This window comes from Uloborus diversus, chromosome 2, assembly GCF_026930045.1.
Source record: "Uloborus diversus isolate 005 chromosome 2, Udiv.v.3.1, whole genome shotgun sequence".
Lineage (NCBI taxonomy): Eukaryota > Metazoa > Arthropoda > Arachnida > Araneae > Uloboridae > Uloborus > Uloborus diversus.
In genome coordinates, this window is record NC_072732.1 from 149,234,322 (window position 1) to 149,258,911 (window position 24,590).

The 24,590-nt window shown below is 38.7% G+C and overlaps 1 protein-coding gene across 1 annotated transcript in view; it reads right to left on the reverse strand.

Annotated features, from left to right (window-relative positions):
* LOC129217402 (D-amino-acid oxidase-like) overlaps positions 1-24,057 on the reverse strand; it is a 90,671-nt gene extending 66,614 nt beyond the window's left edge. The window contains exons 1-2 of the mRNA XM_054851699.1: positions 23,974-24,057; positions 12,867-13,168 (exon numbers count right to left, since the gene is read on the reverse strand). Coding sequence (XP_054707674.1) covers positions 12,867-13,063 — 197 coding nt within the window. The 5' untranslated portion in view covers positions 13,064-13,168; positions 23,974-24,057. The remainder of the gene's footprint in view (positions 1-12,866; positions 13,169-23,973) is intronic.
* Positions 24,058-24,590: the final 533 nt, after the last annotated feature.

Here is a 24,590-nt window from a genome sequence, read left to right on the forward strand (position 1 = left end):
GAAGGTGCAGCAGAAGCTTAAGGAAGCCAATCTGAAGTTAAGCCCGTCCAAATGTAATTTGTTCCGCCGGGAAGTGAACTACCCTGGTCACATCATCTCTTCTGAAGGTGTACAAACCGATCCAGAGAAGGTATCTGCTGTCAAGAGTTGGAGTCGTCCCGAAAACATCCATCAGCTGCGAAGTTTCCTGGGGCTCTGCACCTACTACAGGAAGTTTGTAAAGGGTTTTTCCAACATTGCACGACCTTTGCATAAGCTGACGGAGAGCATGCAAAAGTTCGAATGGTCCAAAGAATGCGAAGATGCATTTCTACGACTGAAGGAGGCTTTAACATCAACGCCTATCCTCGCCTATCCTCAGCCTGAAAAATCCTTCATCCTGGACACTGATGCGAGCAACGAGGGCATCGGAGCTGTTTTATCCCAAGAAATTGACGGAAATGAACATGTCATCGCTTACTGGAGCAAATGCTTATCAAAGTCGGAGCGAAATTACTGCGTCACCAGAAAGGAGTTACTGGCCATAGTGAAAGCTGTAGAACACTTCCATCATTACCTCTACGGCCGAAAATTTCTGCTTCGGACAGATCATGCCTCATTAACTTAGCTTTTGAACTTCAAAAATCCGGAAGGCCAGATAGCCAGATGGATACAGCGGCTCCAGGAATATGACATGGAGATCAAGCATCGAAAAGGGTTATCTCACGGTAATACTGACGCTTTATCAAGGAGACCCTGTCCTGAGAACTGCCACTATTGTTCCCGAATCGAGAAACAGTATGGAACGACTAGCCCTACCGCCTATCAGGTGACAGTGACTCCAATATCATCAGAACCTGATCCATGGAGTGATGACCAAGTTCGAAAAGATCAACTTGAAGATCCCGACATAAAACCAATTTTAGAGTTCATGGAAAGTGACAGTCGACGCCCTAGCTGGCAGGACGTTTCCATCTTCAGTCCTGCAACAAAAAGATACTGGGCTTTATGGAACTCACTCCATTTACGGAACGGCGTGCTACACCGGAAATGGGAATCTGACGACGGCAAAACATCTAGGTGGCAGTTACTACTTCCCCGATCAAGGATTTCAGATGTTCTGAAAGAAATACATAGCAGTGCGACTGGAGGACATTTTGGTGTCTTGAAAACCCTCAATAAAGTTCGGGAGCGCTTCTTCTGGAGCAAGGCGAAGGATGACGTGGAGAAGTGGTGCCATTCTTGTGACGCCTGTGCTGCTCGTAAAGGACCGAAGAAGAGAAGCAGAGGGAAAATACATCTGTACAACGTTGGAGCTCCTTTCGAACGAATTGGGATCGACATCCTGGGTCCTCTACCAAGAACTGCTGATGGGAACAAATACATTCTTGTTTCCATCGACTACTTCACCAAATGGCCGGAAGCATATAACATTCCAGATCAAGAAGCTACCACCGTAGCAGAGACTCTAGTCCAACATTGGATCTCGAGATACGGAACACCTTTGCAGATTCATTCCGATCAAGGGAGGAATTTCATCTCTGCTGTGTTTAAGGGCCTATGTCAAATTTTCGGAATTGAGAAAACTAGGACAACACCACTACACCCACAATCGGACGGCATGGTGGAGAGATTTAACCGCACAATCCTGAATAATCTCTCACTTATGGTCTCCAGAAATCAACAGGATTGGGACAAGAAGCTACCTTTGTTCCTGCTGGCCTATCGCAGTGCTGTCCACGAGACTACCGGATATGCCCCATCTCAGTTGCTCTTCGGACGAGAGCTTCGGCTACCTTGTGATCTCGTCTTCGGTCGTCCTCCGGAGGCGCCTGCATCGCCTGAGGAGTACATCCAGGATCTCCAGGCCCGGTTGGAAGACGTTCATAACTTCGCACGAGAGCGAATCAACATCGCGGCGGAGAAGATGAAGACCCGATACGACACAAGGTCTACTGGATATGAATTCAACGAAGGCGACAAGGTTTGGTTATGGAATCCCATCCGACGGAAAGGTCTTTCACCCAAATTGCAGTCGCATTGGGATGGACCCTACAAAGTCCTTAACCGACTGAATGACGTCGTAGTGAGGATCCAAAAATCAACTAATGCAAAACCTAGGGTTGTACATTATGATCGGTTAGCCCCATACTATGGCCATAGTTCATGAGTATTACGTAAACAACCATGGTTGATAACATAAAAGTTGTAGATAATTTTTGCTTTTAATGGTTAGTAATATTTCTTGTTATTATTGTGTTTTCTGTATCTGTTAGTCATTAATTAATGTGTATATTTGTAAACTTGTGATAGAAGTTTCGCACCCTTTCTGTGGATTGTACTGCCCGGGACGTGCAGTCCTTAGGAAGGGGGCAATGTTACAAATCCTGTAAATAGTAATTATTGTAGTAACGTAACCTGTAAATAGTTTCCCGTAATGAATATACAACCCCTTTTCATATGGCTAAAGTATACGAACCCTATTTCCTTTTTGTTCATTGATAAAATTTGATAACGGTCTACTGCTTTACAGAAGCGTGTGGAATATTTGAGAAATTTCTTTTCGGTGTCTATATAAGCCGTTAGCGATGGATAAACAGGAGTTTCGATTGATGTTTTGAACTGAGAGCATTTTGCTCTGTTTATTGCGAGGCATTTCGCTGTGTTGTTTTCGTATTTGGAAGTAAATACGTGTGTAAACGTTGAGTTTACGGTGTTGTGTGATAATTGCTTAATTGCTGATGAAAAATTTAGCAGTTGTTGAAGATCTTTCCTGTACATAGTGTAAATAAATTTCCTGTGTTTTCGTCAAGAACTGTGTCTTCATTTCAAGAAAGTGGAAGTCGCACCGAATCCGTTACAATATGTTATAGAAAAGTTTCTTAGGATTTTCTATTATGCAATTTTTTAAATTTCAGAAAATTATTGTTATATTACAAAATTTAATTTGAATTTGTTTGTAGTGCTTCATAAAAGGTTAAACAATCAAATTGTTCAACATTACGTGTGAAAACATCAGATCAAGTAATATATGTACCTATTCAGTTATTAACTTTATGTAAATATTGAGTTTGTTTGTTGTGACTGCGTTTTAAGAACCTCGCTCTTTTCGTGGCTATTTCTTTTTTTTTCGCAAAATTTATGTCACGGTTATAGCTTTTATGAAAAATGCAAACTTTTCCTTTCATAAATTTTAAATAAGTATAAAAATATTCCTATTATATTTAATATTGTAATTTATCTGTTCTCTTTTCTGTTTAATTTGATGACTAAAAAATGTCTACGTGCAATCTTTCCACTTTAATTGCGTAATTTGTTGACGGTTTCATAGTTTTATTCTTATTTTTTTTTTTTGAATGAATAAACAGCATAATTTAATGTTTTTTAACGATTTTTAGTGTACCTAAATCCATACATTATTACAATATTACTGAAATCTTAGTTATTTGTTCAATTTAAAAAAAGAAACAATTGGTTATTAACACCGCCTGTCTCTTAATAATAACAGTCTCTGTGTTTTTCTTCCTTTATTCTTATTTTATTTATTTATTTATTTTTTTATTTTTATTTTTTGCTGTTGTTCTTTCTCTTCCATCATACAGCAGTAAAAAAAGGAGAAGCAAAACTACACCCTATACAGATTGTACATAGTACGATCCAAAAGTTCGGGGGACAAGTTGTATAAAACCTTACCCAAAATAGTTCACATTACCTAGGCACATCCACCTTCAAAAGGGCACCTTGAGAGACTATATACTTCTGCCAGTTTTCATATAACTCTTGGAAACACTCCTGGAAGCCATTTTTCGCTACCTTCTGTGATGCAGCTTTATCTTCTCCTGACGGAAGACAGCGGCGTCCATGCAAATGTTTTTTTTTTGCTGGGAACAGGTAAAAGTCACACGGAGCTAAGTCCGACGAAACGTTATGTTATTTCTTTGTCACATCAACGTTGGCAGAAGTGCATAGTCGTTCAAGGTGAGTATTTTGTAGATAGATGTACTTCGGTAATGTGAACTATTCAGGGTAAGGTTTTAAACAACTTGTCCTCGAACTTTTAGATGATACTACGTACGTATAAGTTTTCAACTTACTATTTCATAACGTTTTTGAGTAACGCAAGTTTACGCGCATGAAGCCATCACAAGAGACTTTGCGATAATTAACTAAGGAGTTGGGTTCGACCGATGGCATTTTTTGGCCGATGGGCCGATGCCGATTGTTGGCCGATTGTTCAAAGATGGCCGATGGCCGATGGCCGATTGTTTTCCTCCAAATGGCCGATTGCCGATGGCCGATGGCCAATGCCGTTGGCCGATGGCAAAAAAAAAATCTAACAGAAATAAATTGATAAGATTGTCAGGGATTTAAAGGATCATTGATTCATTTCACTTTACTTCCTTTCTACGAATAAAGAATTGTAATCACAAAAAAAAAGGGAAAAAATCAGATTTCGACCTAAATTTTTATTTTACAATCACCCAATTTAAACTTCACAAGTTTTTTTGGCACATCTGTACAGGCATATGTACCTAAGAACATATAGATGACCGAAATATCTATTTTGAACGCCTCCTTAGTTAATTATCGCAAAGTCTCTTGTGATGGCTTCATGCGCGTAAACTTGCGTTACTCAAAAACGTTATGAAATAGTAAGTTGAAAACTCATACGTACGTAGTATCATCTAAAAGTTCGAGGACAAGTTGTTTAAAACCTTACCCTGAATAGTTCACATTACCGAAGTACATCTATCTACAAAATACTCACCTTGAACGACTATGCACTTCTGCCAACGTTGATGTGACAAAGAAATAACATAACGTTTCGTCGGACTTAGCTCCGTGTGACTTTTACCTGTTCCCAGCAAAAAAAAAAACATTTGCATGGACGCCGCTGTCTTCCGTCAGGAGAAGATAAAGCTGCATCACAGAAGGTAGCGAAAAATGGCTTCCAGGAGTGTTTCCAAGAGTTATATGAAAACTGGCAGAAGTATATAGTCTCTCAAGGTGCCCTTTTGAAGGTGGATGTGCCTAGGTAATGTGAACTATTTTGGGTAAGGTTTTATACAACTTGTCCCCCGAACTTTTGGATCGTACTATGTACAATCTGTATAGGGTGTAGTTTTGCTTCTCCTTTTTTTACTGCTGTATGATGGAAGAGAAAGAACAACAGCAAAAAATAAAAATAAAAAAATAAATAAATAAATAAAATAAGAATAAAGGAAGAAAAACACAGAGACTGTTATTATTAAGAGACAGGCGGTGTTAATAACCAATTGTTTCTTTTTTTAAATTGAACAAATAACTAAGATTTCAGTAATATTGTAATAATGTATGGATTTAGGTACACTAAAAATCGTTAAAAAACATTAAATTATGCTGTTTATTCATTCAAAAAAAAAAAATAAGAATAAAACTATGAAACCGTCAACAAATTACGCAATTAAAGTGGAAAGATTGCACGTAGACATTTTTTAGTCATCAAATTAAACAGAAAAGAGAACAGATAAATTACAATATTAAATATAATAGGAATATTTTTATACTTATTTAAAATTTATGAAAGGAAAAGTTTGCATTTTTCATAAAAGCTATAACCGTGACATAAATTTTGCGAAAAAAAAAGAAATAGCCACGAAAAGAGCGAGGTTCTTAAAACGCAGTCACAACAAACAAACTCAATATTTACATAAAGTTAATAACTGAATAGGTACATATATTACTTGATCTGATGTTTTCACACGTAATGTTGAACAATTTGATTGTTTAACCTTTTATGAAGCACTACAAACAAATTCAAATTAAATTTTGTAATATAACAATAATTTTCTGAAATTTAAAAAATTGCATAATAGAAAATCCTAAGAAACTTTTCTATAACATATTGTAACGGATTCGGTGCGACTTCCACTTTCTTGAAATGAAGACACAGTTCTTGACGAAAACACAGGAAATTTATTTACACTATGTACAGGAAAGATCTTCAACAACTGCTAAATTATTCATCAGCAATTAAGCAATTATCACACAACACCGTAAACTCAACGTTTACACACGTATTTACTTCCAAATACGAAAACAACACAGCGAAATGCCTCGCAATAAACAGAGCAAAATGCTCTCAGTTCAAAACATCAATCGAAACTCCTGTTTATCCATTGCTAACGGCTTATATAGACACCGAAAAGAAATTTCTCAAATATTCCACACGCTTCTGTAAAGCAGTAGACCGTTATCAAATTTTATCAATGAACAAAAAGGAAATAGGGGTCGTATACTTTAGCCATATGAAAAGGGGTTGTATATTCATTACGGGAAACTATTTACAGGTTACGTTACTACAATAATTACTATTTACAGGATTTGTAACATTGCCCCCTTCCTAAGGACTGCACGTCCCGGGCAGTACAATCCCCAGAAAGGGTGCCAAACTTATATCACAAATACACACATTAAATAATAACCAAAAATACACAGAAAACACAATAATAACAAGAAATATTACTAAACATTAAAAGCAAAAATATTATCTACAACTTTTATATTATCAACCATGGTTGTTTACGTAATATTCATGAATTATGGCCAAAGTATGGGGCTAACCGATCATAATGTACAACCCTAGGTTTTGCATTAGTTGATTTTTGGATCCTCACTACGACGTCATTCAGTCGGTTAAGGACTTTGTAGGGTCCATCCCAATGCGACTGCAATTTGGGTGAAAGACCTTTCCATCGGATGGGATTCCATAACCAAAACTTGTCGCCTTCGTTGAATTCATATCCAGTAGACCTTGTGTCGTATCGGGTCTTCATCTTCTCCGCCGCGATGTTGATTCGCTCTCGTGCGAAGTTATGAACGTCTTCCAACCGGGCCTGGAGATCCTGGATGTACTCCTCAGGCGATGCAGGCGCCTCCGGAGGACGACCGAAGACGAGATCACAAGGTAGCCGAAGCTCTCGTCCGAAGAGCATCTGAGATGGGGCATATCCGGTAGTCTCGTGGACAGCACTGCGATAGGCCAGCAGGAACAAAGGTAGCTTCTTGTCCCAATCCTGTTGATTTCTGGAGACCATAAGTGAGAGATTATTCAGGATTGTGCGGTTAAATCTCTCCACCATGCCGTCCGATTGTGGGTGTAGTGGTGTTGTCCTAGTTTTCTCAATTCCGAAAATTTGACATAGGCCCTTAAACACAGCAGAGATGAAATTCCTCCCTTGATCGGAATGAATCTGCAAAGGTGTTCCGTATCTCGAGATCCAATGTTGGACTAGAGTCTCTGCTACGGTGGTAGCTTCTTGATCTGGAATGGGATATGCTTCCGGCCATTTGGTGAAGTAGTCGATGGAAACAAGAATGTATTTGTTCCCATCAGCAGTTCTTGGTAGAGGACCCAGGATGTCGATCCCAATTCGTTCGAAAGGAGCTCCAACGTTGTACAGATGTAGCTTCCCTCTGCTTCTCTTCTTCGGTCCTTTACGAGCAGCACAGGCGTCACAAGAATGGCACCACTTCTCCACGTCATCCTTCGCCTTGCTCCAGAAGAAGCGCTCCCGAACTTTATTGAGGGTTTTCAAGACACCAAAATGTCCTCCAGTCGCACTGCTATGTATTTCTTTCAGAACATCTGAAATCCTTGATCGGGGAAGTAGTAACTGCCACCTAGATGTTTTGCCGTCGTCAGATTCCCATTTCCGGTGTAGCACGTTGTTCCGTAAATGGAGTGAGTTCCATAAAGCCCAGTATCTTTTTGTTGCAGGACTGAAGATGGAAACGTCCTGCCAGCTAGGGCGTCGACTGTCACTTTCCATGAACTCTAAAATTGGTTTTATGTCTGGATCTTCAAGTTGATCTTTTCGAACTTGGTCATCACTCCATGGATCAGGTTCTGATGATGTTGGAGTCACTGTCACCTGATAGGCGGTAGGGCTAGTCGTTCCATACTGTTTTTCGATTCGGGAACAATAGTGGCAGTTCTCAGGACAGGGTCTCCTTGATAAAGCGTCAGTATTACCGTGAGATGACCCTTTTCGATGCTTGATCTCCATGTCATATTCCTGGAGCCGCTGTATCCATCTGGCTATCTGGAGTTCCGGATTTTTGAAGTTCAAAAGCCAAGTTAATGAGGCATGATCTGTCCGAAGCAGAAATTTTCGGCCGTAGAGGTAATGATGGAAGTGTTCTACAGCTTTCACTATGGCCAGTAACTCCTTTCTGGTGACGCAGTAATTTCGCTCCGACTTTGATAAGCATTTGCTCCAGTAAGCGATGACATGTTCATTTCCGTCAATTTCTTGGGATAAAACAGCTTCGATGCCCTCGTTGCTCGCATCAGTGTCCAGGATGAAGGATTTTTCAGGCTGAGGATAGGCGAGGATAGGCGTTGATGTTAAAGCCTCCTTCAGTCGTAGAAATGCATCTTCGCATTCTTTGGACCATTCGAACTTTTGCTTGCTCTCCGTCAGCTTATGCAAAGGTCGTGCAATGTTGGAAAAACCCTTTACAAACTTCCTGTAGTAGGTGCAGAGCCCCAGGAAACTTCGCAGCTGATGGATGTTTTCGGGACGACTCCAACTCTTGACAGCAGATACCTTCTCTGGATCGGTTTGTACACCTTCAGAAGAGATGATGTGACCAAGGTAGTTCACTTCCCGGCGGAACAAATTACATTTGAACGGACTTAACTTCAGATTGGCTTCCTTAAGCTTCTGCAGCACCTTCCTAAGATTTGCCAGATGTTCTTGGAAACTGCGTCCCACGATGATGATATCGTCTAAGTAGACCAGACAGGATTCGTAGGAAAGTCCTCTTAACACTGTCTCCATAAGACGCTCGAACGTAGCTGGTGCATTGCAGAGGCCGAAGGGCATCACTTTAAACTGCCATAAGCCTTGTCCAGTTGTAAACGCTGTCTTCTCTCGGTCAACAGGGTGTATCTCAACCTGCCAGTAGCCGCTCTTCAAGTCCAGGGTCGAAAACCACTTGTTTCCGGAAAGAGTGTCCAAGGTGTCGTCTATCCGTGGAAGAGGGTAACTGTCTTTCTTGGTGATTTCATTCAGCCGCCGGTAATCGACACAAAATCTGGTGGAGCCATCTTTCTTTCAGACCAAGACGATGGGAGAGGCCCAAGGACTGGATGAGGGTTCGATTACATCATTCTCCTTCATCTCTTTCAGGAGGGTCTCAACCTCTTCCTTCTTGGCGAACGGTAGTCGTCTTGGATGCTGTTTAATAGGGGGGTGTTCTCCAGTGTAGATCCTATGCTGCGTTAAATTCGTCCGGCCCACATCCTCCGATGTAGATGAAAACAGATGCTTGAAGTCGTCCACCAACTGTTCCGCAGCAGTTCTTTGATCTTTCGATAATGGCGCACTCCCAATTAACTTCGATGTCACGGACTCAGAAGACACAGTTTCGGGGGAATTGATTCTTCTAATGATGCAGTTTACTGGAGTACAAGTTGCTAACACTTCACCTTTCCGAATATTCCTTGACCTTTCACTCACGTTGGCGACTCTCACAGGAATTATATCCTTAGAAAGGTCCACAAGCGTAGATGCTACCAGCACTCCTTTTAGGCTATTGCTTAGGTTAGGGTATTCAATGATTCCAAATCGAAAACTATTGCTTTCTTCAAGGGAGCCAGGTATTAATGATTCTGACCTTGAGGGAATCGATATATCTGTTTGGGCTATTATTTGATGAGCGGATTTTACATCACTTTCTGCAGGGAAAACGGCTATGTCTTCTCTCATCGAGTGCAGCTCATTAGTCTTGAAGTCGAGAGTGAAGTCATATTTCTTCAAAAAGTCCAATCCGAGAATGAAGGGGTCCGTGATATTAGCGACGAATGCCGTATGATGGTAGGTGGCATTCCCAAACACTATTTCCAAGTCCACTTTACCGTCAATCTCGATCTTGTCACCTGTCACAGTCTGGAGACTTACGCGTGGCGATGTCCACAGCAGTCTCAATCCGAATTCACGAACCACATCTGTCCTAATGATTGTCACATTGACTCCAGTGTCGACAATCAGTCTGCAGGGGTTCCCATTTACATGTGCGTAAATGAAAAGTCCATCACTGCCACTACTAGAAGAGGAAATCTGCAGAGCTCTGGTGGTGGTGATTTCCTTCCCTCGCGTAGCTTGACGAGCCGGACAACTCCTTCGCAGGTGTCCTTCACTACCGCATTTCCAGCACTTCTGCTCTTGTTTCTTTTGGGCTGTTATGCTGCTCAGATGTCTTGCCAAGTCACCGAGTTGTCTCTCGAGCTCAGCGAGGTGGGACGACCTGGAATCAGACTCATCAGCTTCCTGAGTCCGGATTAGATGGCGATCCACACGGGTTGCTTCTTGGGCGGCCTCCAACTTCATCGTATACACAACAGCAGAATTCAGGTCTTTGACATCCGCCATCCGTAGAGCTTTCTGGAATTCCGGATCTCGAACCCCGTCGATGTAGTAGTTGAGTGCCAGGTTGTCTCGAACATTCGCAGGGCAGTCGCAAAAAGCAAGATGAGACAGTCTCTCGATGTCCGCCGCTAGCTCTTGCAGGGTTTCCCCGGTTTTCTGGAAACGGGACTTCAACTGGAGTCGGCTGAAATCTTTCTGGCATTTCTCACCGAAGCGAAGCTCCAACGCAGATGTGAGGGCGGCGAAATCCAGGCGCTGGCAGTCCGGAAGGGTCTGAAGAATGTCCGCTGCGTCACCTCTCAGGGATGCTGCAAGATGGCAGGCCTTGGTAGCAGAGTCCCATCCGTTCGCTTCCGCCACTATCATGAATTGAGTTTTGTAAACCTGCCACGAAGTTTTCCCATCAAATGTGGCAAGTTTAATGGACGATCGAGCAACCGATGTGGGAGCGCCAAACTGTACAGAGCTGCTTTCCGCGTTAGCCAATCTCCTTTCCATGTTTTTAATTTTCTCATCCAGATGATTTTCAACTGTTGCGATACGGTTTTCTACTGTTTCAAGTTTTTCATCAAAAGCATCAACTCGATGCTCTATCTCATTAAATTTATTTTCCATCACAGTCTTTACCGAAGTAAGGTCGTTTTTAATTTCCTCCTGGTTAGAAGCTAAATCTTTTTTCAGCACCATTAAATCACTTTTCCATTGTTCTTGATTAGCCGCCAATTCATTTTTCAATTGTTCTTGATTACCGGCCATATTATTTTTTAATTGTACTTTTGATTAGCCGCCATATCGTTTTTTATTTGTTCTTGATTAGCCGCCATATCATTTTTTAATTGTTCTTGATTAGCCGCCAAACTTTCAGTCAAGTCACTTTTCACAGCATTAATTGCTTCCAGAAGTTGTTTTAATTGGTCATCCATTGCGCGAGTAATCACCATAAAAACAAAGTCTATAAATTCAAACAGTCTTTATGAAAAAATGTCCAAAGTCACAGTTACTCCAAGAAAGTCCAGAAGAAGCTCCACGTTGGGCGCCAATTGTAACGGATCCGGCGTGACTTAGAACTTTCTTGAAAGACGACACAGTTCTTGATTAAAAACACAGAGAATTAATTTACACTATGTACAGGAAAGATCGTCAACTACTGCTAAATTAATCATCAGCAATTAAGCAAATATCACACCACACCGTAAACTCAACGGTTACACACGTATTTACTTCCAAATACGAAAAACAACACAGCGAAATGCCACTCAATAAACAGAGCTAATACACTCTCAGTTCGAATTCTCAATCGAAACTCACTTTTTATCACGCGGGACGCTTTCATAAACATCGAAAGAAATCTCTCAAATATTCCACAAGATTCCAAACGCTTCTCGAAAATAGTAGACCGTTATCAAATTTTATCAATGAACAAAAAAGAAATAGGGGGCTCGTATACTTAAGCCGAATGTATAGGGGCTGTATATTCATTACGGGAAACTATTTACAGGTTACGTTACTACAATAATTACTATTTACAGAATTCGTAACATATATATATATATATATATATATATATATATATATATATATATATATATATATATATATATATATATATATATATATATATATATATATATATCGTTTGATCATTTTTGAAGTTATGTGAACCTAATCTAAAGTAACAGTAATAGCAATTTAAAGTAGTCAAGAAAAAACATTTGTGGCATCAAGCATGGAATTACCTTAAATGTAATCTACAAAACGGCTGCTTAAAATCTGGTGAACACTGAATGAAAACAGGTAAAATCCTTTTTCTAATTTTATTCTTGGCTATATCGAGCATTTTTATGTCTCGCCACCACTTTGTTTCTCTATTAAAATTCTAAAGCAAATATTACGAGCTTTACTATTGCATTACAGAAAAAGTATTTCTTAAAAGAAATAAATTAATACTGTACACAATTTTTTTTTTTTTAAGTCTGTTTAAAGTTCGCTAAAATTGCTAATTCTTAAATTTTCTACAAAACCAAGCGTGAATTTGAAGCAAAGAATTTCCTCCACAGAAAGCTTGGAATACATTGAGCACAAATTCAAGCGTGCGTGATGTTAAGAAATATTTCTGCAACATAGTCTATTTCATCAGAAGTTAGTATAACGTGTTCCTATACAACTTTCACAGCAATAATTTGTTGCTATTCACAATCAGTAAAAATATCTGTATGTTAATGGTTCGTTTTTTTCAGACCCATGTAAAAAAGACCACACTAACAATTAATACTATTAACAATGCCAAACGTCATCATCAATAGGATATATTTAGACTAAAATAATACATTTTTTAATCGAGGAAAATTCAACGAGAAAGGGAATATTTTTCACATTTTTCAAACATTTTACCTTCTTTTACCTCTATCGGTTTGCATTGTGTTATATCATTTCTTGAAAACTGAATGTTTTTATTTAAGAAAATTTGCATACCTTATTTCTGCTGCAGAAACTTCACCTAGAAGGTAAGGATACCAAAAACCTGCCGAACCGTCTCCTGTAGTTTCAGGTGTGAGTTTTTCGGCAATCACTGTGACTTTCACTCCAGGTGTAGTCTCAATAATGCGGACTGCTGATGATAGACCGATAATTCCACCTCCTATGACAGCAATTCTTGTAGACTGCGCCATGCAACTTCTAATTTATATGTTCTTTAACGAAATGGATTGGATTTTACTTTTTTCTGTCCATAAATTGAAATGACAGGACCTTTAGTTCCCAAGTCCTAAAAGTCCCTTTGAAAATAGATAGGAGAAGGGTGGATAGAGATAAACACGAAATTAAATTACATTTTTTACTATTAAAAAAAACAAATTAAATTCTTTCAAATTGTACAATATTTGTCACCGTAATAGGTATTATAAAGTTGGATCTACACTATAAAAATTGTGTAAGGTTACCATTATTAACGGGTGCAACGTTACACGAAGTCTGGAGTGTGTAGTATGATTATTTTAAAAACTGAAATTGTTGGAGAAACCTATGGTTTGTGTAAAGTCTCTCTTGCTGTCAGTTGAACTCAAAGTGCATGCGTAAAAATCAGTATCAATGCAAGCAAAAGTTGTAAAGACAAAAAACAAGGGGTTTCTGGTAGGATTTTTTTATACTGTTATAACGAAATTTCAAGTATAACCTATTAATTTAATTTTGTACTTTCAATTTAAAACGTATAGAAATAAATTATTACTTGATCATTTAATATAGCTGGATAGTTTAAACTCAGAGTGAAGATGGGTAGAGAGAGTATGTGGTAACCCTTTCTCACGCCAGCACGAAAGTGGTTTTCAACACCTGACAAGCAACCACCACGGAATATCGTTAGCCTGTGCTTCTACGAGAAAGAGCTGTTGTTTTAAAACAAAATGGTCTCTTATTGTTCTGCATTTGGATGTAAGGAAAAATCGGTCACGGAAAGACTAATAAAATTCCATTAGTAAGTTTTTACTTTTATAATATATCAGTTATTAGAGTTAGAAAGACATTTATCGCTTTTTTGGCGAAAAACATTTCATATTACCAAAATTTACAACTTGAACTGAGCGTTTGAGCTGTCATCTTTTACCTCATAAAATATTTAATATAGATGGTCGTATCTTTACAGATCCATATGACCTCATTAAGTTTTTTTTCCATTAAGCTAATTGAGGCAGTGAGAAGCAAAGGTATGTAAGTGGCAAAAATTAAAAATTTGGAGATAACCAGGACAAATAGAAGGTGAATCTCTCGTCTGTTTTGGGGCAAGAGTAGTAGCCTGGTAGGTAATGTTGTAGAGTGTGATTTATAAAAAAAAAATCAATGAAAGCCTACGTAGGACGTTATCTTTTCACTCATTTTATTCAAAACTTGAAAATGTCCACTTACATCTGTTTGCTTTTCACTGCCTCAATTCAAATTGGGATTTCTTTCTCACTTGAACTAAGCTTCATACTAATATTAAATCATCGGATGAATGCTATTTGTAGGGAAATACAATTCAGTTTACTATTTAGGGTCAGTGAAACTGTAATCAAAATTGTATCCATTGGTGACTTTTTTTTTTTTTTTTTTTTTTGTATGAACTATCTTTAGTGATTCGAGAAGAGGGGGGGATGAGAGAGCGCGAGAAGAGAGGGGCGCCACGAGAAGAGGGGGGGATTGCACAAACTTAGCTAAAGCAATTTTTAGCGGAAGGTTATTTTAATGGGGTCTTTTTTTTGGGGGGGAGGGCTCTACTTCGGGGGAGGGGGACTACGTAGCATTTAAAGCGGTGCTATTGGAGAGATGGGCACCTCCATGAATATGGATTTATGATTCTGGTTTGTGTACTCAAATAATTAAAACCGAATAATTTGCATAGTTTATTTCTGATAAACAGGAAGTCCTTGTTTCTGGTTTTTTGTTCTAAATAAAATTTAGACAGTAAATATTGCACTCTTGTGTTTTATTTCAAATGAAATACTCTCTCAATATTCTATTGTATTATTTGCATAAGACATTATGAATGCTTTCTGATAAATTCATATGCATTCATTGCAATTTTTTGAAACTTTTAGAAACTAATTTGGAACAAATGGAAAATTTATTTTCCCATTAGCCGTTCCTGGATTATGCCTGTAACAGACTGTGTTTATACGTTGAAGGCCATTCATTAATTACGTAAGGATGATTTTGGCAATTTTAGGCCTCCCCCCCCTTCTACCCCCATGTAAGGGTACGTTAGATTTTTCAAACCCCTCCCGCTGTTTTTACGTAAGATTTCATTTCGATTTTCAAAACAAAAAATGTTGTTAGAAAATTATCAGTTATACTGAAACTTCCTGTTGACGTTCATCAAAGCTTTTTATTTTTCAACTATATTGTTACAAATTCTGTAAGTCGTAATTATTTTTGTAATTAATTTGTCTAAATTTGGCGTTTATTAAATTATCTTTCATCTAAAATTATTGTAGTAACGTAACAATTGGCGCCCAACGTGGGGCTTCTTCAGGACTTTCTTGGAGTAAGTGTGACCTTGGACATTTTTTCATAAAGACTGTTTGAATTTGGACTTTATTTTTTTATGGTGATTACTCGCGCAATGGATGACCAATTAAAACAACTTCTGGAAGAAATTAATGCTGTTAAAAATGACTTGACTGAAAGTTTTGTGGCTAATCAAGAACAATTAAAAAATGATATGACGGCTAATCAAGATCAGTTAAAAAGTGATTTGACTGCAAGTTTTACGGCAAATCAAGACCAATTAAAAAATGAGTTGACTGCAAATCAAGTACAATTAAAAAATGTATTGGCGGCTAATCGAACAATTGAAAAGTGATTTAACGGTGCTGAAAAATAACCTAGCTTCTAATCAAGACGAAATTAAAAACGATCTTACTTCGGTAAAGACTGTGATGGGAAATAAATTTAATGAGATAGAGCATCGAGTTGATGCTATTGTAGGAAAGTTTGAGGCAGTTAAAGGCCGATTCATCGCAGTGAAAAACAAAATCGAAGAGAAATTTGAAGAAAAATTGAGTACCGCTGAAGGCCGATGCAATGCTGTAGAAAATAAATTGGAAGAAGAAGGTAGAAAATTTCATCAACTTAAAGAAGACATCTTTAAAGACCTGGAAAGGAAATTGGTGACGCTTGGAAGCGGTGCTGCTGACGTTGTGCATTCAGCTACACGACCGTCAATTAAGCTCGCTACATTTGACGGCAAATCCTCGTGGCAAGTGTACAAGAGCCAGTTCCTGATAGTTTCCGAAGCAAATGGATGGGACTCGGTTACCAAGGCCTGTCATCTTGCAGCATCCCTGAGAGGTGATGCAACGGACATTCTTCGGACCCTTCCGGACAGCCAGCGCCTGGACTTCGCCGCCCTCACATCTGCGTTGGAGCTTCGCTTCGGTGGGAAGTGCCAGAAAGATTTCAGCCGACTCCAGTTGAAGTCCCGTTTCCAGAAAACCGGGGAAACCCTACAAGAGTCTCGACGGAACCTTTGGGCTGAAAGCATTTATTTTGCTCTGTGTATTAGCTCTGTTTATTGCGAGGCATTTCGCTGTTTTGTTTTGCGTATTTGAATGTTAATACATGTGTAACCGTTGAGTTTACGCTGTTGACTGATATTTGCTTAATTGCTGATGATTAATTTAGCAGTTGTTAACTATCTTTTCTGTACATAGTGTAAATAAAAATCCTGTGTGTTCTCAAGAACTGTGTCTTCATTTCAAGAAAGTTGAAGTCGCACCGGATCCGCAACAATTGGCGCCCAACGTGGGGCGCAGTTTCGAAGAACATCTGGCTAATCTTAGGAAGGTGCTGCAAAAGCGTAAGGAAGCCAATCTGAAGTTAAGCCAGTCCAAATGTAATTTGTTCCGCCGGGAAGTGAACTACCTTGGTCACATCATCTCTTCTGAGGGTGTACAAACCGATCCAGAAAAGGTATCCGCGGTCAAGAGTTGGAGTCGTCCCGAAAACATCCATCAGCTGCAAAGTTTCCTGGGGCTCTGCATGTAATACAGGAAGTTTGTAAAGGGTTTTTCCAACATTGCACGACCTTTGCATAAGCTGACGGAGAGCAAGCAAAAGTTTGAAAGGTCCAAAGAATGCCTACGACTGAAGGAGGGTTTAACATCAACCTCTATTCTCTCATATCCTCAGCCTGGAAAATCCTTCATCCTCGACACTGATGCGAACCACGAGGGCATCGGAGCTGTTTTATCCCAAGAAATAGACGGCAACGAACATGTCATCACTTACTGGAGCAAATGCTTATCAAAACTGGAGCGAAATTATTGCGTCACCAGAAAGGAGTTACTGGCAATAGTGAAAGCTGTAGAACACTTCCATCATTACCTCTACGGCCGAAAATTTCTGCTTCGGGCAGATCATGCCTCGTTCACTTGGCTTTTGAACTTCAAAAATCCCAAAAGCCAGATAGCCAGGTGGATAAAGCGGCTCCAGGAATATGTCATGGAGATCAAGCATCGAAAAGGGTTATCTCACGGTAATGCTGACACTTTATCAAGGAGACCCTGTCCTGAGAACTGCCACTATTGTTCCCGAATCGAGAAACAGTATGGAACGACGAGCCCTATTGCCTATCAGGTGAGTGACTTCAACATCATCAGAACCTGATCCATGGAGTGACGACCAAGTTCGAGAAGATCAACTTGAAGACCCCGACATAAAACCAATTTTGGAGTTCATGGAAAGTGACAGTCGGCGATCTAACTGGCAGGACGTTTCCATCTTCAGTCCTGCAACAAAAAGATACTGGGCTTTATGGAACTCACGCCATTTACGGAACGGCGTACTGTACCGAAAATGGGAATCTGATGACAGCAAAACATCTAGGTGGCAGTTATTACTTCCCCGATCAAGGATTTCAGGCGTTCTGAAGGAACTACATAGTAGTGCGACTGGAGGACATTTTGGTGTCTCGAAAACGCTCAATAAGGTTCGAGAGCGCTTCTTCTGGAGCAAGGAGAAGGATGACGTGGAGAAATGGTGCCATTCTTGTGATGCCTGTGCTGCCCGTAAAGGATCGAAGAAAAGAAGCAGAGGGAAGCTACATTTGTGCAACGTTGGAGCTCCTTTCGAACGAATCGGGATCGACATCCTGGGTCCTCTACCAAGAACTGCTGATGGGGAAAAAATACATCCTTGTTTCCATCGACTATTTCACCAAATGGCCCGAAGCATATCCTATTCCAGATCAAGAAGCTACCACCGTAGCAGAGACTCTAGTCCAGCATTGAATCTCGAGACATGGAACACCTTTGCAGATTCATTCCGATCAAGGGAGGAATTTCATCTCTGCTGTATTTAAGGGCCTATTTCAAATTCTCGGAATGGAGAAAACTAGGACAACACCACTACACCCACAATCGGACGGCATGGTGGAGAGATTTAACCGCACAATCCTGAATAATCTCTAACTTATGGTCTCCAGAAATCAGCAGGATTGGGACAAGAAGCTACCTTTGTTCCTGCTGGCCTACCGCAGTGATGTCCACGAGACTACCGGATATGCCCCACCTCAGATGCTCTTCGGACGAGAGCTTCGGCTACCTTGTGATCTCGCCTTCGGTCATCCTCCGGATGTGCCTTCATCGCCTGTGGAGTACATCCAGGATCTCCAGGTCTGGTTGGAAGATGTTCATAACTTCGCACGAGAGCGAATCAACATCGCGGCGGAGAAGATGAAGACCCGATATGACACAAGGTCCTCTGGACATGAATTCAACAATGGTGACAAGGTTTGGTTATGGAATCCCATCCGACGGAAAGGTCTTTCACCCAAATTGCAGTTGCATTGGGATGCACCCTATGAAGTCCTTAACCGACTGAATGACGTCGTAGTGAGGATCCAAAAATCACCTAACGCAAAGCCTAGGGTTGTACATTATGATCGGTTAGCCCCATACTATGGCCATAGCTCATGAGCATTTACGTCATTTTCATCTGAAATTATTGTAGTAACGTAACAATATTATATGATGCGATATTAATTATAAATAAAACATACCATACATAGTGCAATTCTATTATTATATTTTACACTATTCCTTTTTTATAAAACAAGTAAAAAACAGCTCATCCTAATAAGTTTTTTCCTTCCAGACGCAAATGAAACATATTCCCTGCAAACCATTTGACCACTCGATTTCTAATGTAAAAGATCAATTTGGAAAAATATTACTTATGAATGGGTTTGCTATCCCCCCCCCCCCTGAAGTAAGGGTATGTAGAGATTTTTCTAATCCCCTCTCCCCCTCGGGACCCTTACGTAATTCATGAATGGCCCCTTTCAAGTAATCGTTAAAAGATTTCAAGAAGCGGAAAGATTAAAATTTGCAACCTATCGCTCTTGTAAACACTCGCCAATAAATTTAGGGCGCCAAGAGCAAAAAGTTGGTTGCTCCCCACGTGATCCGTGCTCGCGGCAGCTTCCTCTCGATTTCAAAGTGGAATGTAGTCTCTACCCACCTTCACTCTGAGACTTTAACCCATCGAATAGTGAAGTTGAAGTATAAGTCTACTTACAATTACAAACGAGTACCGTTTTCTCTAACTGTGGGTTTTCTTAGTTTTTTAAAGGTAAACGAGCTGATGTGTGCCTCACATGACTTCTGTTTACTCCAATTTATTGTCATTTTCCCATTATTGGCAATTTTAATGTCATTAAATAGTTTACTCTCTAAATATCACAAAAGTGGCCAAATTAAAACCAGATTTAAAATAAAAAATTTAAAAAATCGCCAAATTTGTCGCAAAGTTGACGAAAAAAACTTGGCGATTAAAATATTGGCGATATATCGCCATGTGTCTGCCAAATTGTAACACCACTTGAGTTTACATCGAAATTAACAATGATTTCCCCCAAAAAAGGGGCAAAAGACCCCCTTAGAAACACCCGAATGCAACCAAACGGGGAGGTGCACAACTAGACCCCACTAGAAGTCTACGTACCAAATTTCAACTTTCTAGGACATACCGTTCTTGAGTTATGCGACGTACAAACGCATATCCGCACATACGTACATACAGACGTCACGAGAAAACTCGTTGTAACTAACTTGGGAATCGTCAAAATTGATATTTCGCGTGTCTATACGTTCTTAGGCACTTTTCCACGTGTGGTCGAATCGAAAAAAAAGATTCAATATTAATTCAGGGGTGAGTAAAATGGAAATTAAAGTTGATTTTTGAGTGAAAATTTTTTCGCGAATACAATACTTCCTTTTTTGTAAAAGGAAGTAAAAATGCGTTTGTAAACGGAACTAATAGTTAGAGCTGTACTTACTGCGTTTAGAAAATTTTCGGCTTTTTTTTTTTTTTTTTGACAGAGAGCGAGAGAGAAGATAAATACGGTTGGAAAATGATTCGACTCCAGTTCCCTGAGCGTTCTAATTGGTTGAATGACGGACAGATGAGATTTTATTGCATTAAATAATTTTTATATGCTCCATAAGCGAAACAATTAGAACTGTTTTACTGTATGGAAGTATATCGACAAAATATAAGATGGAAACTAAAGTTCGCCTTTAACAATACTTAATTAAGCAAAAGCTTGGATCTGATGAGAATTTCAATTGATATTGAATTTTGTAATACTGGTGTAGTTTCAAGAACTTAAAAACTGCACTTAATGTACAATTTTTTAACAGAAAAGAAAAGATAAAAATTTATTGTCCGTTTTTTCCTTACTTGCTTATTTATTCCCTTGCTCCCTTGTGAAACTAAATATATTTATGAGAAAGGAAATTATTTCAGCACTTTCATACTTATTATGATGCTGAAGGTCATGATCTGAATGTTCCAATATTTTTGAATTTTGGAAAAAGTAACAACCTTAAATGTTTTTCATAAATTTCTAGCCGATACTTTGCTGCAGAAAATAGCTTAGACTGGATAAATAAGTTCAAGTTTTTGAGATGACTGCCGGTACTATTCTTAAAGCTCAAAATTTTTGAAATGTTTTTTTCAAAATGATAATGGTATTGAATACTTATAATAAAATATTTTTTTACAAACATATTTAATATTAAACTTTATTCTGAGGATACTTTAAAATGTACGGTTTAGAGCAAAAATATTCGTTTTGGTTTTCTTATCTTCTTTTTTTAGAGCATTGACCCTCTTGTTTTTGAGTTTTAGAAGTTAGCAGGTGTTCTATACAGTGTTGCCAGATTGGGGGAAATTTCCCCATTTTGGGGAAATCTGGTGCTCTCTGGGAAAATTTTGGGGGAAATGGGTTTTGAGGGGAATTCTTTGGGGAAATTTTTTTTTCTTGGGGAAAACCTGGGTGGAAAAAAAACTTCAGGAAAAAAGAATTTTTTCCGTATTTAAATTCGCGTCAAGAAGTAGTGGGAACATTGTTAGTATCAAACAGCGTTGGGTTAGCTTTGCTCAACTTTATGGAATTCACATTTCGCATTATGTGGAATATTATGCTATGGAATTCGCATTAATGTTCTGCGTGAGTAACTAGTTGATACGTGAAACAGGTAAAAATAAGTGTGATGAAGAGTGTTCTTGGATAAATATATACAAAAATCATAGTTCAAATATACATACAGAAGCAGAGTAGTAAATGCGAGTAGAAAAAAAAATATGGTTATTTCTTATCTCTGGGTCAGGCGCTTGTATTTATGACTAGTGGCACCTGCACGGCTTTCCCCGTAGTTGAAAATTTAAAGGTCATTTGGTCCCCCTGTATATTTACAAATAATACCTGATGAATTTCTCGCCAATTGGCTTGCCCACGTTACGGTTCCACGTTATGATAACTTGGTAATTTAGTAATTTACTCGTCCATCTTATGATAATTTTGCTCGGGAAAATGCTCTTAAAATAGGAATAGAAAAAGAACAAAATCGAATTTTCAAAAAATCGCTTAAAGGTGCACACTCCCATGCTACAAACTAATTCTTTGCCAAATTTCATGAAGATCAGCCAAACGGTCTTGGCGCTATATGCGCGTTAGAGATAATGGTATACAGAAAGAGATCCGGACAGAGAGATATCTAGACAAAGAGACTTTCAGCTTTATTATTAGTAAAGATAAAGAAGATAAAAAAAGGGGCGAAAATGGGAAGAAAAAAAAAGTTGAGGAATTTTATAACAAAATTTGGTTATTTGGGGAGAAAAAACTATTCAAGAGACAAAAATATTAGAGGAAATCGATTTATTTTATGAAAATATTAGTGGAAAAATAATTTTCGCATTTGGGGAATTTTGGTAGAAAACATCGCTTTTTGGGGAAAAGTTGGAAGGGAATTGGGGAAATCTGGATTTGACCATCTGGCAACACTGGTTCTATAGCGAGATCTCGAAATACGTTACACGAAATGAGATGAAAATCTGCATGCTACCTCGGAAACGAAGTAAAACAAAATGTTTTCTGAAAATTTGACTCGTGGGCCTCACCCCCTTGAGGGACCTATTTGTCTTTGGAGGACGTGAAAATTAGCTATTAGAAGCAAACAAGGGCTTTAAGATAAAATTCTGATGCAAAGAGAAAAAAAAAAAAAAAAAGATAGTATATGATGATATGATAGTTTGTCCTTATAGACCATGACATGCAGTTTTTGACAATTGATGAAAGAAGGTAAATATGGGACAAAAAGTTTTAAAATTATTAAAACTGTCCCCCCTCCCCCCCCCCAAAAAAAAGCTTTATAACTTGAGTTCTAAGAGAAAGTTATAAAAAAAATTGCGTCATTGTAACATCTGTATTAAGTGCTTATCAGTTACAGATTTACATCGCATAACATAAGATCATTTGATAGATTGATGCTAAAAATATTGTTACATTATGTCTCACACAGAAGTATTTGTAGGGAGTGGGAGCATGGCTGCCTGATCGCTTAGGCACTGGGTTCATTGATTTGATATACTGTTACGTAAAAGGTACCTCCGGTGACCGAGGGACTCACCTGTCATAGTCCCAAGCAGTGCCGGATTTATCTATTAAGCTAAACAGGCCATAGCTTAAGCCCCGCCCCCCGCTTTATTGCCTCCCCCCCCCCCCAAAATAGAACAGTAGGATGCAATAGTGGGACCGGGCGGTGAAAAAACTTGGTATGAGAAATGTGAGATACAACGATACTTAAATGTAAATTTCACAAAACTTCAAGGGAACCTACAGCATATGATCTGGCAAAAATGTGGATTGTAAAAAATGTGGAGGCCATGTCCCCCCCCCCCCTCTTCTTTGTCTATCACTTTAAAATAAGAATTTGAAAAACATGTTCCTTTCGTGTCCCTTTGTCCCCAATTCAGATTAGCTCCCAGAAATTAATATTTTTCCTTCCATACAACTTTTGAAAGTGTGTATTTAAGGGAAATTCTGTTGAAGTTACATGCATAAATATTTTATTGTCTTGCAGTCAGTTTCTAATTATTAGTTTAAAGAAATTTATGAAAACTGCAAGTTTTCTGTAAGGAATTTTCGTTATTTTTCAGTCACGACTAAAATTAATTCTCACTATCAGTTATGAATTCGTGATGTCCTTATTCCTTATGAATGTTGTTCAAAATATAAATCACTGTATTATTTTGCGTGTAATATCCATGACATCTAATTATAACTTCGAATTTATCATACATCAAGAAATACGCATTTTGAAAATTTTCAGAGAGCTGTGATTTTAATATTTTAGTTAGTTTTGGGAATTTTCCCCTGTTTTTCATTCATAACTGAAGTTAGAGCTCGCAAGCAGCTTTAATGTTGTGACATCATAAAGATTTTAGTTCAAAACACATAACACACCTATTTTACAGGTGCTTCAATATTTCCGTACAGATGTCTGTTTGATTATGCTACGTTGCGAAAAATAAAATTGATAGAAAATTATGTTGGAAACTGAATGCAAAATGTATTACAAAAAAAAAAAAACGTTAAATTTGCTAATGTTTTGAAAGCATTATTTTTAAATATTTAAAAGTCCAACTAATTTTTCATTAAAATTGTCACTTACGATTGTCTGCGGTTATCTTAAACCGATTCATTTTACATAGAAAATAAATTCATCAGAGATGGAGAATTTCATTTAAAATAAATCCTCACCTGTTAGAAAGAAAAGCTCTAATGCGAGAATCTGACTAATTGTCAAATGGAAAGACTTCCCTTATCATAGAACACGCTCCTTAAACGTTTTTAGTAGGCGTATCTAAAAGCAGCATCTTTATCAAATGTTATAAGTTGTTATCAGGAACATAAGATAACGAACTGAGGAATTTTTTAAAGTATTTTTTCCTCCTTCTCTACGGAATACCGAAACCCCCAATTGGTTTTGCGAAAGAAAAACTTGGGGAATTTCGCATAGCACTTTTAATAATTTTCTTCAAAAATTAAAATAAATAAAAGAAGATAGGGATGTAACCTAGAGAGAGAGAGACGAAGAGGAGGGAGTTGTCCCTTTACCTAATGCCTTCCTTTTATGTCACCAAATTGTAGCGTAGAATTGCGTTTTTTAAACTTCAACATCAAAACTTCATCATTTCTGGGGGGGGGGGATTTGGGACCACCATCCCGTCATACTGTCCGTCCCCCATACCGTCGTCAAAGTTGACCTTCAATTGCGTATTATGACTTAAATTTCGTCAACTTCCGAAAGATTGTCCGCACGGCCGTATCCAGAAATTTTTTTCGGGAGGGGCCCGGATTAGCACATTGCCCGACAC